General features: G+C 36.5%; 1 protein-coding gene across 2 annotated transcripts in view; it reads left to right on the forward strand.

Annotated features, from left to right (window-relative positions):
* Ski6 (exosome complex component Ski6) overlaps positions 1-13,455 on the forward strand; it is a 39,521-nt gene extending 26,066 nt beyond the window's left edge. Inside the window, exons 2-4 of one of the 2 annotated variants that reach the window (XM_089100507.1) lie at positions 1,430-1,618; positions 7,563-7,769; positions 13,001-13,454. In XM_089100507.1, the coding sequence (XP_088956633.1) occupies positions 1,448-1,618; positions 7,563-7,769; positions 13,001-13,357 (735 nt within the window). In that variant the 5' untranslated portion in view covers positions 1,430-1,447 and the 3' untranslated portion in view covers positions 13,358-13,454. Of the gene's footprint in view, positions 1-1,429; positions 1,619-7,562; positions 7,770-13,000 lie in introns of both variants that reach the window. The other variant, XM_089100508.1, reaches the window with a different exon arrangement.
* The last annotated feature ends 1,562 nt before the right edge of the window (positions 13,456-15,017 follow it).

A 15,017-nucleotide genomic window follows, 5' to 3' on the forward strand; every position in this document is an offset into this window, starting at 1 on the left:
CGTGGAGGGAGAATACGAAGGCAATTGTAAAAAAAGCTAACCGCGCAATCCAAATGTTAAAAACACTGAAAAAATTTAGAGTTCCTAAGGACAAGCTGAAACTAATATTTTACACTTTCATCCACCCCTTAGTTGAATGTGCTTGTCCGGTTTGGCACTTTGCCCTTACCCAGGATGAAAATGATAAAATAGAACGAGTTCAGAAGAGATCACTGCAAATCATTTATGGCGGTTCTCCTCTACCTTACTCCTTTTACCTCAAAGAATATAAACTTGAATCCCTTTCTTCCTGCCGAGAAAAATTATGCCAAAGATTTGGCCTTTCCCTCCTTCAACATCCCATCTACCAATCATTCCTTCCTCCACCTTTTGTCCCTGTAAGATCTCGTCCCCCCAGGGCAGTGGCTGAGAAGGTTCCGAAACTAACCCCAGTCCACTGTAACACCATGTGCTACAGTGAAAACTTTGTGCCAAGCTTTCTGAAATATTACAATGATCTCTAGTGTTTTTATTGTTTAGTTTATTTTATCCTGACGAAGTTTTATCAGACAACTTTATTCTCAGTCTCAAGTGATTTTATCCTTTAGTTTATTTATTTATTTATCCTTACGTAGTTTGATCAGGCAACTTTATTTTGCAAATTATGACTAAGAGACATCATATTTGGGCTTTGCCCTCGAGAGCTATGTCTTGTTTTTGAATTAAATGAATATGAATATGATAAACTTGTTACAGATACAGGCTTTAAATTTACCTCACTGCCTCACCACAAATAGATCCTAAGACCTACAGGGGCTATTAGAACAAATATTTTTAGGTGGGTTAGAGACACAGTTTTTTTGTCCCCCTCACCTCATCCCTGTGAACACCAAAATTGAAGTTTTAACTTGATCTCCCTTGTATTTCCCAAAATATTGTAGATTTATTACTTTGATGACCTTGCCACTTAACTGTGAAGAGATATTATGACCCATAGGGGTCATAGGGGATTTATATTGCAAACATGTTTAGGTGGACAAGATTAAAACATTTTTGTCCCCCCTCCATAACACAAAATGGAGTCCTGTTGCCCCCCATCCCTTGCTGTCTGAAAGTTTCAAATTAATCCTCCAAGTTCTTCTTAAGCTATTGCAGATGCACTATTTGACGCTGCTTTACCATGAATAGATTCTAGTCCCACTGGTGGGACATAGTTTCAAAATGCTTAAGTAGGTTACAGAAGAAAATCAGTATACAAGGAGTATTTAAAAAATTGCAGAATTCCTGTCAACAAGGTAATAAGAACTGATTTCTGTAAGTCTGAAGGTTTAGGATCAATCTCCCTCCCAAAAAATGTGCTTTCCCTCTTAATATGTTTTCATTGTTAAGACCATGTGCTCTTATAATTAGGTTGATTAGGTTGTATTGTTTATTCTCAAATATGTTTAAGGTTTGAATCTGCTGAAAAATGGCAGGTCTTGAACTACTGCAAGAAGTAGGTTTAAGGATAGATGGCAGAAGACCAGACGAACTTCGAAAACTTTTGTGTAAATTGGGAGTGTTCACCCAAGCTGATGGCAGTGCTTATTTTGAACAAGGCAACACCAAAGTCCTTGCCACTGTTTACGGTCCACATGAGGTGAGTATTTTTGTATGTTTATTTTCTTATGCACTGAAAAAATCATCAGTGTAAAGTTATTTTTATCTATTTGCGTTTCCGTCAATCCATTCCTTGTTTCACGTCACTTGGTTTAAAATATCTTCAAGTTAAAAAAAAGTAAGTGAAAAAAAAAATTCTAGTAATGGATTAGTGTTGCTAATTTTTGTTTCAGCCGAGGCAAGGAGCATGGATCTTTTCTTATTGGTCAATAACTAAATTAAGATTATGTTTTTGTATCTATTTCAAAATACCAGCTTCTCTTCTCATGAAGGGAATGAAATCATGGCTGCCAATAAGTTTGAGTGTGGTTACAACATTTCTTTAAAATCTTTGTTTTATTAATCTCAAAAGTTCCATCTTTAATTATGTTAACGTTTAATTACAATACCAAAGTATGCTTACATAAGATATGCTTTACTTCCGAAAAATGGCCAAAAATACCAAATGGGCCGAATCCCCACTTCTGAGTCAATAACACAGCAAAAAACTGTCAAAAAGGATAAGCACAATTAAAACTCATAGAATTTGAAAATGGAATAAACCAAATGAAAGCACAAAGACAGTTTAGTCTTTGACTAAAAAGTACGATTCACAATTAAGTAAAAAAAAACCTACAAAAAGAAAATTCAAAATTTATAAGATTAACAGCAAACATTCAACAATTGTATGGCAAAAAGGGAATGGGGTATGGGGCTGGGGATTCAGTTACTATTAACACTTTTATCCAGTTACATCCTGGCTTAACAGAATCCAGGCTGAATGAGAACCAATACCCCATTGCTCAATACTGTAACCAGCGGAATTTACCCATCTGCCACCTTTTAGCGCCAGGAGAGCTGCCAATTGCGTTGGGTCTTGAATCTTAGTGCAAGTAACTAAGTACTTTCATAGGCAGCGCAATAGTGCTGCCTAAGTAAAGAACGATGTTGGCACAATGTATTATTTATTTTTCTTTCTTGGTTTTAGACCAGGGCACTTTGTATCGAAGGAGTTGTCGTAAAAACTTCAAAAAGGTCTCATTCGATTGGAAGTTGGAGTGGCTAGTGCCCTTTTTAATAGTCGAAAGTGATTGGAGAGCAACTAGCCCCCCCACCCACGTCCATCATTCCCCCAAACACATCCAATCAAAATTTTGAAATAGCCATTTTGTTCAGCGTAGTTGATTTTCAGATAGAAAATATGTTTTTGAGGAGGTCACTCCCCAACAACCCTCAGGGCAAGGGTTTTAAGTTAAGCCCTAGGGGCATATAAGAACGATGTTGGCACAATGTATTATTTATTATTTTTTTCCTTTAGACCAGGGCCCTTCGTATCGAAGAAGTTGTCGTAGAAACTTCGAAAAGGGCTCATTCAATTGGAAATTGGAGTGGCTTTTGCCCTTTTTAATAGTAGAAAGGGAATGGAAGGCAACTAACACCCCTTCCACGCCCACCATTTCCCGAAACACATCCAATCAAAATTTTGAGATAACCATTTTGTTCGGCGTTGTTGATTTCCAGATATAAATTATGTTTTTGAAGAGGAAAATGCCCCACAACCCTTAGGGTAAGGGTTGTAAGTTATGCCCTGGCGGCATATAAGGTTTTTATAGAAGGTGTTGTTGTAAAAACTTCAAAAAGGCTCATTCGATTGGAAATTCAAAGAGCTATTGCCCTTTTTAATAGTCGAAAGTGATTGCATGGCAACTATCTCCCCTCTCACGCCCACCTTTTCCCCAAACACATCCAATCAAAATTTTAAGATAGCCATTTTGTTCAACGTAGTTGAAAGTTCTGAAAATTAGGTCTTAGAGGATGACAAACCCCCTCCCCTCCCACAGCCCTCAGGGCAAGGGTGGTAAGTTATGTTCTGGGGCATATAAGGTTTTTGTAGAACGCGTTGTCGTAGAAACTTCAAAAAGGGCGCATTCGATTGGAAATTGAAATGGCTAGTGCCCTTCTTAATAGTCGAAAATGATTGGAAGGCAACTAACACCCTTTCCACGCCCATCATTTCCCTAAACTCATCCAATCAAAATTTTGAGATAGTCATTTTGTTCCACGCATTTTAAAGTTCAGGAAATTATACCTTTGAGCAGGACACTGCCCCTACAGTCTTCAGGGCAAGGGTTATAAGTTATTCCCTGGGGGCTTATAAGTTTTTATTGAAAACTTTGTCCTAGAAACTTCAAAAAGGAATCATTCGATTCCTTTATTAAAAAGGTCTAGTGCCCTTTTTAATAGTCGAAGGCGATTTGAGGGCAACTAACTCACGCCCAACTTTTCCCCAAACACACCCAATAAAAATTTTGAGATAGGCATTTTCATCAGCGTAGTTGATTTCCAGATAGAAATTATGTTTTTGAGGAGGACACTCCCCCACAGGCCTCAGGCCACGGGTTGTAGTTATGCCCTGGGAGCATATAAGGTTTTTATAGAAAGTCTTGTTGTAGAAACTTCAAAAAAGGTCATTCGATTGGAAATTCAAAGGGCTAGTGCCCTTTTGAATATTCGAAAGTGATTGGAAGGCAACTAACCCCCCTCCACGCCCACCTTTTCCCCAAACACATCCAATTAAAATTTTAAGATAACCATTTTGTTCAACATAGCTGAAAGTTCTGGGAATTAGGTCTTTGAGGATAATACCCCCCCCCCCCCAACCCTCAGGGCAAGGGTTGTAAGTTATGCCCTTGGGACGTATAAGGTTTTTATAGAACGCGTTGTCGTAGAAACTTCAAAAATGGCTCATTCGATTTGAAATTGAAATAGCTAGTGCCCTTTTTAATAGTCGAAAGTGATTGGAAGGCAACTAACACCCCTTCCACGCCCACCATTTCCCCAAAAATATTCAATCAAAATTTTGAGATAGCTATTTTGTTCCACGTAGTTTAAAGTTCAGGAAATTATATCTTTGATTAGAACACTCTCCCCACAGTGTTCAGGGCAAGGGTTATAAGTTATGGCCTAGGGGCATAAGTTTTTATTGAAATCTTTGTTGTAGAAACTTGAAAAAGGGCTCATTCGATTGGAAATTCAAAGGGCTAGTGTCCTTTTTAATAGTCTCGAAAGTGATTTGAGGGCAACTAACCCCCTTCTCACGCCCGCCTTTTCCCCAAACACATCCAATCAAAATTTTTAGATAGCTATTTAATTCAACGTAGTTGAAAGTTTTGGAAATTAGGTCTTTAAGAATGACAACCCCTCCACCCCCATAGCCCTCAGGGCTGTGGGGGTGGAGGGACATATAAGGTTTTTATAGAAAGCGATGTTGTAGAAACTTCAAAAAGGGCTCATTCAATTGGAAATTGAAAGGCCTCGTGCCCTTTTAGTAGTCGAAAGTGATTGAAGGGCAACTAACCCCCCTCTCATGCCCACCATTTCCCCAAACACATCCAATCAAAATTTTGAGATATCCCTTTTGTTCAACATAGTCAAAAGTTCTGGAAATTAGGTCTTTTAGGATGATAACCCCAACAGAGCCCTCAGTGCAAGGGTTGTAAGTTATGCCCTGGGGACTTATAAGGTTTATATAGAAAGTTGTTATAGAAATTCAAAAGGGCTCATTTGATTGGAAATTGAAATTGTCCTTTTCAATAGTTGAAAGTGAGTGGAGAGTAATTAGCCCCCCTCTCATGCCCACCATTTCCCCAAACACATTCAATCAAAAGTTTAGAGATAGCCATTTTGTTCAACGTAGTTGAAAGTTCTGGAAATTATGTATTTAAGGATGACAAACCCCCCAGAGCCCCCAGGGCAAAGATTGTAATTTATGCCCTGGGGGCATATAAGGTTTTTATAGATAGAGTTGTCGTAAAAACGTCAAAAGGGGTTCGTTCAATTGGAAATTGAGAGGGCTAGTGCCCTTTTTAATAGTTGAAAGTGATTGGAAGGTAACTAACCCCCCCCTTCTCACGCGCGCCATTCCCCCAAACACATCCAATCAAAATTTTCTGATAGCCATTTTGTTCAACGTTGCAGAAAGTTCTGGAAATTAGGTCTTTGAGGATGACACCCCCCAGTCCTCAGGGCAAGGGTTGTAAATTATGCACTGTGGGCATAACTGCCCTGTGGGCAGAGCGACTAACGCCCCTCTCACGCCCACCCTTTTCCCAGACACATCCAACTCAAAATTTTGAGATAGCCATTTTGTTTAAAGTAGTTGAAAGTTCTGGAAATTAGGTCTTAGAGGACGACAACCACCCTCACAGCCCTTAGGTTAAGGGTTGTAATTTATGCTCAGGGGGCATATAAGGTGTTTATAGAAAGCGTTGTCGTAGAAACTCAAAAAGAGCTCATTCGATTGAAAATCGAAAGGCCTAGTGCCCTTTTTAATAGTCAAAAGTGATTGGAAGGCTTGAAATTTTTATAGTAAAGATCGATGTGGGTATAATGTATTATTTTTGTTGTTGTTGTTGTTGATTAGACCAGGGCACTTTGTATCGAAGCAGTTATCGTAGGAACTTCTAAAGGGGCTCATTTGATAGAAAATAGAAAGGGCTGATGCCCTTTTTGATAGTCCAAATTGATTGGAGAGAAACTAATCCCTCTCCCACGCCCACCCACCCAATTGCCGTCATGTTTAAAAGATAAATTTCGCCTTAAGGTTAAACCAAGATGCGCAGTAATAGTGCTAATTTCCAATAAAGCATCTAAGTATTGTCCCGAGAACGACTGAGAGTATTACGTTCAAAATTTCGGGATTATTCGTTCTTTGAAGATGTTACCAATTCGATATAACGTGAGTGCATCCAAGCTATCAAAGAAAGTAAACAGATTTTTTTGCGAATGGTATTAAGTTTTCCATTTCAGGTCAACTAGAGGAGTTATGAAACTAAATTAAACAGTAGGCCTACTATATGTGTCCAGATTTTTAAAAGGGTGTATGTTGTTCAAAATTGCTGAAAAATTTTTCTCCAGCATACAAATATCAGGCCAAACTATAAATTCTTAAAAAAACGAAAAGATTTAAAGTATTATTTTCTTTTTCCCTGAAAAGACTATGTCAATATAAAACGAACAGAAATTAATTAAAAACACCTTTTCCACAAAATAAGTTTTTCAAAGAAAATTGAAGAACTCCATTAAACAAAAAATGAGCAAAAATAAAATCAAATAATCTACAAGCGTGAAACAACCACATAACAGCATCCATAAATAAATGAAACCCAATACGAACAGAAATTACATTAAATAACTGAGTCAAACTAAAAAAAACGATCAGAAATTAGTATGATTAGGGCGCATAACTCCTATGCCTTATCAAGGTCAGGACATAATTTGCACTTTACTGAAAAAAATACAAATGAATGTGCATTGTTAGTTTAATATACATTAATTAATATACAAAACGTTAATATTATATGATTTATTAAAGTTATAAAAGTTATAAAAGAACGATTGAAAATAAGAATAGAAAGATTAGCTCGTTATGTCCTTTTTCGCGGCTGAAAACGTTTCCAATATCCGATGGACTTTCCCCTCAATTTTTTGACGGTACAATAGTTTAAAATCATCCTTTTCAAGCTACCAGTGATGTCAAGATTTTGAAAAGAACTTTTTTGTATTTTCTTCCAATTTCTTCTTTTTTACTTTTTGAAATCTTTATTGAAAAAATAAAAAAATTATCGCCCTAGATTTTGAAAAATTCACATCCCCCTCATTTTCATGGATTGACGCCACAATCAAATTGCGCCCCCTAGATTTCGAAAAATGCACCTCCTCCCCTACATTTTGGTGAATTGGAGCCGCCGCAAGGTACTTGGTGGTCATTCAAGGATCCTCCAAGACGGCGACAGCCTTCTGTCAAGTAGAAATAGAAATAATAGAAAAAAGATTGGAAGGAATAATCGTCCTATGCCCTTTTTCCTGGCCAAAAATGATTCTATTTTCTGATTTACTTCTACTTCCATTTTGTCGTACACTAATTTAATATTATCCTTTTCAAGGTTCGTGGTGGTCGTTCAAAAATCCTCCAAGACAATGCAATTATAAACTGTCAATTTAGCACTGCCACTTTCAGCCAGGTGGACCGCAAGAATAGACCACGAGGAGATAGAAAATCTGTAGAAGTAACATCTCACTTAAAGCAAACTTTTTCTAGTTCTGTAAAGACCGAGCTGTTTCCAAAAACGCAAATTGATATTTTTGTCGAGGTGAGTAATTTGCTTTGATCGATATTAATTGGGTTGCGGGAGCAACACTTTGGTTTTATCCTTTCTTTTTGTCCCGTCGATTTCAGTTTATTGCAGAAAAAATGGGAAGGATTTATATTGCACAAAAGTAAATTGTGTAATGTGCTGCTTTAAACTTGTGTACAGAATCGTGTTTGGTTGAATATAAGATGTGAAATTCGTCTTCTTGACTTTTAGATAAATGTATATTACACTCAGGAAAAGCCTTCGGTTTATCTTGGCAAGATTAGTAAAGCAGGCGTTGTCATCATTACCTAGGGCGCCTTTTAAATTATTTTACTTTTAACGTCATTTATGATTTAACCTACTACAACTATAACGTCATTCATCATCTTGTATGCAATTGTGTACTTTTATTTCGATCTGATTTGGTTTCAAAATAATTAATTTTGGGTACTGGCCGAGGCTCGTCATTTACTAGGTTGCAGCCACCGCTGCCACCAAGATAAGAGCATGTGATTGATTTGTAACTTTGTATGTTGATAAGTATATATTTGTTGTTATTGGAAGCCCGTCTTGATACAAAAAAAATGAGAGAGTACTACGAAAAAAGAGCTTCTAGAGCGGGAGACAATTCAATAAGCACAAAAATAAAGAAACACAAATAATTAACAAAGAAAGAGATAAAGAAAAAATAAAGAAAGACAAAAACACAGGCACGTGTAGCAAAAGCAAAGAAGAAGAGCTATGACAATTGAAAAATGTAACTAGTATAAACTACAACTACTATTAACAACTCACCGCAGCACCATACCGCCTGAGGCCAACACAGCTATGCACACTCCTCCTCCATCCCAATCTATTCAAAGCCCCCCTTTTTACACCCGCCCAAGAAGCTTCCATTTCCTTTAAATCTTTCTTTATGATGTCCTCCCACCCCAGACAAGGACGACCTGCTTTCCGTTTAGCCTTAGACGGTTGGCCGAAAAGAACAATCTTCGGCAATCTGTCATCCTTCATCCGCACAACGTGCCCTAGCCTTTCTATCATTATAGCCCAAGAGAACGGTATTGAACCACTTTTTCGTATAGCCTATTGTTTGAAATACGGTCAGTTAGCCGGGTACCCAGAACAATCCTAAGCAGTTTCTCTGGAAAACATCTAGCAAATCTTCATCCGCTTTTCTGAGCGCCCATTCTCCAGAGCCATATTTGACCACTGTCAGCACTGTAGCTTCTAATATTCTAATCTTGGTTTGCAGACTTATCTTCCTATTCTCCCAAATTTTTTTAACTGTGAAAAAACACCCCGGGCCTTGGATATTCTACTTTTAACATCTTCACTGCTCCCACCGTCTTTACTAATAATACTACCAAGGTAAGTGAAGCTGCCCACCTGATCAATCTTTTCATCACACGGCGTTACCTTTACGTCTTCTCTTATTCCTAGCCTGGGTGGCTTAGTCTTCTTAACATTAATTTTCGAACCCATTGAAGCACCCTGTACTAGCAAAATCTCTAAAACTTCATTCATTTTGCGCTCACTTTCATCAAGGATGCTTAAATCATCAGCATAATCTAAATCCAGGAGACTTTTTCTTCCCCAGTTGATTCCGTGGTCTTCCATTGCCTTTCCTGTGCTCCTTAAGACAAAATCCATCAAAATAAACCGTATAAGGGGGATAGAACACAACCCTGCTTAACTCCTGATTTAATACAAAACCAGCCGCTAACCTCATTTCCTACCTTAACTGCAACAGTGTTATTCTCATACATAGCATTAATCACTTTAATGTATTTGTCTGGTATACCATACAAGGATAAAACGTTTGATTAAGCTCTTCTATCAACAGAATCGAACGCTTGCTCATAATCTATAAAACTGAGGACCAAAGGTGTTTGACAACTCAGGCACTTCTCAATTATTAGTCTAAGAGTGAAAATTTGGTTAATCTAACAGTGAAAACATGGTTTGAAATCTTTTGGTTGTGTTATTCTATAAGTTTAGCAACAACTATTGTAGGGTCTGTTATATGCAGTTTATTAATGAGCTTTGAACAGGGACGGATCTAGAGCAAAATCTTGGAGGGGGGGGGCAATGTGACAAGGGTGCCAATAAAAAAAATCTGGGGGGGGAGTTGGGACATTGTGACAAGGATGTCATAATTGACCAAATTGACAAATTTATTTAAAAAAAGAGAGTGAAAAACAGAAAAAAAACAACAAGGAATGAGGGTGCCTGAAAAATCATGGGGGGGGCAGGGTCCCCCTGGGATCTGCCACTGGCTTTGAACTGCGTGTCCAAATCCCAAGATAAAGGATCCCCCTCCCACGCCCACCAAAGAAGGACAGACTAGCATTTCGGCCATAAAATGATCAACAGTTCTTTTGAATTCAGTTTGACCAAGTCGTTACTAAAGTGGATCAACTTATTTGTTGAGAAACCGTTTTACGAAAAGAGCACAAAAGAGGAAGCAGATGCAAAAGAAGAAGTAGAAATAAACACTTTATCATTTAAAAATACTCTATAAGTAAAAACTCATTGAGCGGAAAACATTGCCTCTGTGACCCATGGTCTCTGTTTATTCTACAAAAGCCAATTATTAAATAATAATTATAATATTAGTTATTAAATATTATATTAAATAAATATTATATTATATTCGAAACCTAGGTCTTTAAACTTTGGCTTTAAACCTAGGCATATCTGTTTTCATTTTCTTAATAATCCGCAGAGTTATTTTAGAATGCTACGAAATCAAGATTGAAGAACTATGGTCAAAACCAAAAGGTACTTCGAAATTGTAGTTAAGAATATGTCTTAACTGCTTTTAGCTATTTTAGGTGAGACTGGCGGTGACTTTTTGGGTATACTGATATGCGACGATTTTTCTTTATTCTGCCTTCATGGTGCTTAGCTAATCAAAAATCAATATTAGAAACTAAGGTTATTTGGGGGGGGGGGATCGTGCTTCTGTGGCTTACGAAATTATTCCACCGCGAAGAATAATACTACTGAATTATCTATGAGAGTTCTAATTCACACTCATGTGTTGTTTTGACGACGGATTAAGCCATAATTTAATCTGCCATGACTTTGTCATTGGGATTTGAGTATGGTTTAAGTTTGATTAAAAGTTCATTCTATGGAAAATAAAAATTTACTGAAATCTTGACACATGCATCTGAAAAAAAATTACCCTATAAAGCACTGAGTTCACTATAAATTTTTGCTTAGATGGGGGAGTTATTCGTGTATGTTTGCAACATGTGAGTTGCTGTATATCATGGTCGCTGTACCGGATCTAGAACATATACAAATGCTGAACATATTTCAATATTTTTTGTCGGAGCAATATGATTTTGTAAATATTTTTTTTTATGTGGATCCTTTTCCATTTGTTTTTATTTCCTTTTAGGGGTGAGTAGGGTTTGCTCCCTCCCCTGGATTTTGAAAAATACCTTTTTATGGTATTTTCATTGAAAAAAAAAACTGAAAACAACAAAATTGCCCCCACTCTAGATTTTGAAAAAATACATTTTGCCCCCCCCCCCCACCCCCCTAATTTTCATGGATTGATGTCACTAGCATAAATAAATTATAATTAGCATATTGACTGGCGGCGTCAATTCATGAAAATTTATGGGTAGGAGAGAGGAGGGCAATCTTTTCGTGTTTTTTTTTTTCAGTGAAAAGTGCAGAAAGGGCATTTGCCAATGAAATTGCCCCCAAATAAGTTTTTTTCACAAAATCTAGGGGAGTGCACAACCCTTCTCACCCAATTGACGCCACTCAGCGTATTTTCAATATATTTCATCACTGTTTCTGCATAAAAGATAAATATATTTCATATTTTTTATTTTATATAAAATAAATATATTTTAAAGTATATTTTTATGATAAAATACTTTATCATTAAAGATAAAATAAGCGTTTAAATACACCTTGGCCCGTTGATAGATTTAAATTGGAAATTGACTTTGAGTGTCACCCTTACGCTAACGGTAACGTTGCGCTAACGTTTCCATACTTTTTATTGCTAGAGCCAGCCTTCAAGTTGATGTGAATGCATGCTTCATAAATCGATAGTCTAGGCGGGAATTTTTAAGAAAATTCACACACTAAGGCAAGACTTGGAACCCAAGATTTTATTTCAAATTCCTACTGCCATCTGTTGCTTTATAGAAAGAAAAAGGTGGCCATACTAGACTGTGTTATTGATTTGCTAAAGCAAAGATGGTAATATTTTCAAATTAAAACCGCCAACTTTTTTAAGTCCACTTATTTTCGTTGGTATTATAACATAGATTATGGTGCTACCTTTAAAAGTTCCTAAAAATGATTATGCATGCAAGACATATCGCTACTTAAAAATCAACACCAACGCGTTGACTGCGATTTCCTATGGTTTCATATATTCACCTGTTTTTGCCATCATTTATTTTAACCCCATGCTGCCTCTAACTTTCAATATATTGCAGAAATGAATGAAACAAGGAAAAATAATTAAATGAAATGAACGCATAGAATGAATTTCAAATGAAAGGAACGAAAATAAATTTGAACATAGAATGAATAAACAAATAAATTGAAAATATATTTAAAAAGGATGTCACAAGAATAAGTGAAAAGATTCGAGGCTATAGTATGAGGAAGGGGGCAGTAGGAAAAAAGGGTATTACTAAGCTGTAGTATTATATTTGATAAAACAGAAATCGTAATTACTACAGAACACAAAGCATCATCAAGACACAATAATTCTCAAGCTGACAACTTTTCTGCTTATTTTTGTCAGCATTATAATACACGTTATGGTGCTCCCTTTTAAAGGTTAGACATGCTAATACATGGAAGACATATCACTATTTAATAATCAACGCCAACGCCTTAAGGGTGATTTTCTCTGCTTTCATATATTCGCGTGTTTTTGCTGCCACGTGTTTCAACCCCAAAATAAGTTTAAGTAAATCGCAGAAGTAAATGGAACAAGAAAAAATAAATAAATGCATAAAATGAATGAAATGAATTAAAATAAATAAATTAAAGAAGTAAAAATAAATAGAAAGCATATTTAAAAAGAATGTTAGAAAACATTCGAGGCCTGAGGATCTTCTCCTTCCCTGTCAAGATTCATAACAGGGTCCACCATCAAAAGTACAAAGTTTCAAACCTTTTCTGTAGCTGAGAATAAAATCATTATTCTTAAATCTTTTTAAGTATGAGGCAATAGAATAAGTTGAAATATTTTTCAGGTATTACAGTCTGATGGTGGCATCTTGTCTGCCTGCATCAACGCTGCCACGCTGGCACTAATAGACGCAGGGATACCTATGAAGGACTATGTCTGTGCTTGTACGTCCAGTTTAATATATGATATCCCCTTGGTGGATGTAAGCCATGCAGAAAAAGCTGGTGGTGGCCCGGAACTTACAATTGCCACATTACCCAACTCCGACGAAATTGTTTACATCTCAATGACTCATAGATTTCACTTAGATTATTCTTCTAAAGTTTTAGACATGGCTATTCAGGGATGCAAACAAGTGTACAAGCTGTTAGATGAAGCTGTGAAGTTGCATGTATCAAAGCTTGGAATATCAAAAAAGTAACCATCGCTTTTCAAATTAAAGGAAAAACAACAAGTAGTTTCATAGTATTAAAACATTAGTCTACCCAATGGTATTGTTGGGGGGTCAATTACCAAGGACAGTGAAAATGATATCTGGTTGTTTGGATTGGTTAAGTGGAAACTTACACAACTTTTTACTAAAAAATTAGGAAAAATCGCGAATCCAGTTTTTAATGAAAAATACTACCATATACAGTTTTCGATATGGGGGGGGGGGGGCAAACTAAAAAAAAGAAATGTGGGGAAAAAATCAGCAGAAAGTAAGTTAAAAACACATGGGGCAAAAGAGCTTAAGAAGATGCAGCTTTTATTTGAAGTTGTTGTCGTTGGGAACCAACAGATTGTTAATGTTTGAGTTTTTTACGGGAGAAAAGCGTTGTCAGATTCGGCGGACTATTTTGCTTATTTGTTTTCACAGCTCAGCTGGGCAACACTGATGAAAATGAGGTAGCGTCCTAAGATTTTCATAATTTTGAACTAATCAAAAGAAAGAGAAAAATGCAGTTTTCAGATATGAATGGACCTACGATGGACTATGCTTTTATTTTGATGCCCATGGTACTTTCAGGGATTGGACAATGCTATTGCATTGTTATGTTGATTGGTGACATTTCGGGATCACAAGATCTCACTTTTTTATTTCCAAATTATATAAATTCAATTTTATATAATCAGTGCTTTAATCTGCAATAACTGCCACCTATAATTAAGGGTTTTCGACAAATTGGTTGGGTATCTCAGAATTTGCACTCTGTACCATATTAGCCCTATTTTGGCCACAATTGACGTTCAACGACTAAAAAAGGTAGAAAACGGTTCTTGGTTGCGTTGCGATTTATGTCACCACTCAAAAGGGGCAGTACATATTTTAGTTCAAATGAGTTCTCTCTAAATATTATAAGACCATGGTACGATGCGACCATCCCTGTTTCAAAACACCCTGCGGAAAAAGGAAACAGACAAAGATGCTTCACTACTATCCATTCAAAAATGTGATTTTCCTTGTCTTTCAGAATAGAAGACTGGAAACCCACATGGAAAATATAGTGTTGTTTTTGGAAATTTAATTTCGATTTGATGTCATTTTTCAGGGATTTCAAAATTTCTAACTCTTTTTGCGGTTTTTTCACTCTTTTTTGGTTTTGTGGGTTCAAAATCCCTTTTTCTTTTTAGTACGTTTTTTTTTCCATAAAATGAATCTCATGTAGAATATAACCGTAACATAAATATAAATGAAAGAAACCTAAACGATAAGTAAAATGAAAAACAAGTAGTGAATAAAACAGATAATGGCTCCAGAGCCATAGCTGGCGCATAGGGCGTCGAATCCACGTTTCAGTCGCTGGTTCTTGGTCAATACATACGAGAGTCTATAACTGACATGGGGACAAGATGATCACACTAATTGATTCCTTTTTTAATGCTCCTTTCAATTATAATAATCAATTGACTCGCAAACGCATGCCTCCGCTTCCTCCCCCTGATGGTCCCATATATAACTCAAGGAATATCTAAAAGAAAACAATTAAATCTTTAATTTACAACATGCAGGATATTTTTATTAATCAGATTATCGAGATTTTCTTCTATTATTATATACTTTTTAAATTATTTCAAATATTATTTTGGTAAATTACGCA

The sequence above is a fragment of the Artemia sp. Qi Xiang Cuo genome, chromosome 14 (assembly GCF_049724085.1).
Source record: "Artemia sp. Qi Xiang Cuo chromosome 14, ASM4972408v1, whole genome shotgun sequence".
In the NCBI taxonomy this organism is placed as follows: Eukaryota; Metazoa; Arthropoda; class Branchiopoda; order Anostraca; family Artemiidae; genus Artemia; species Artemia sp. Qi Xiang Cuo.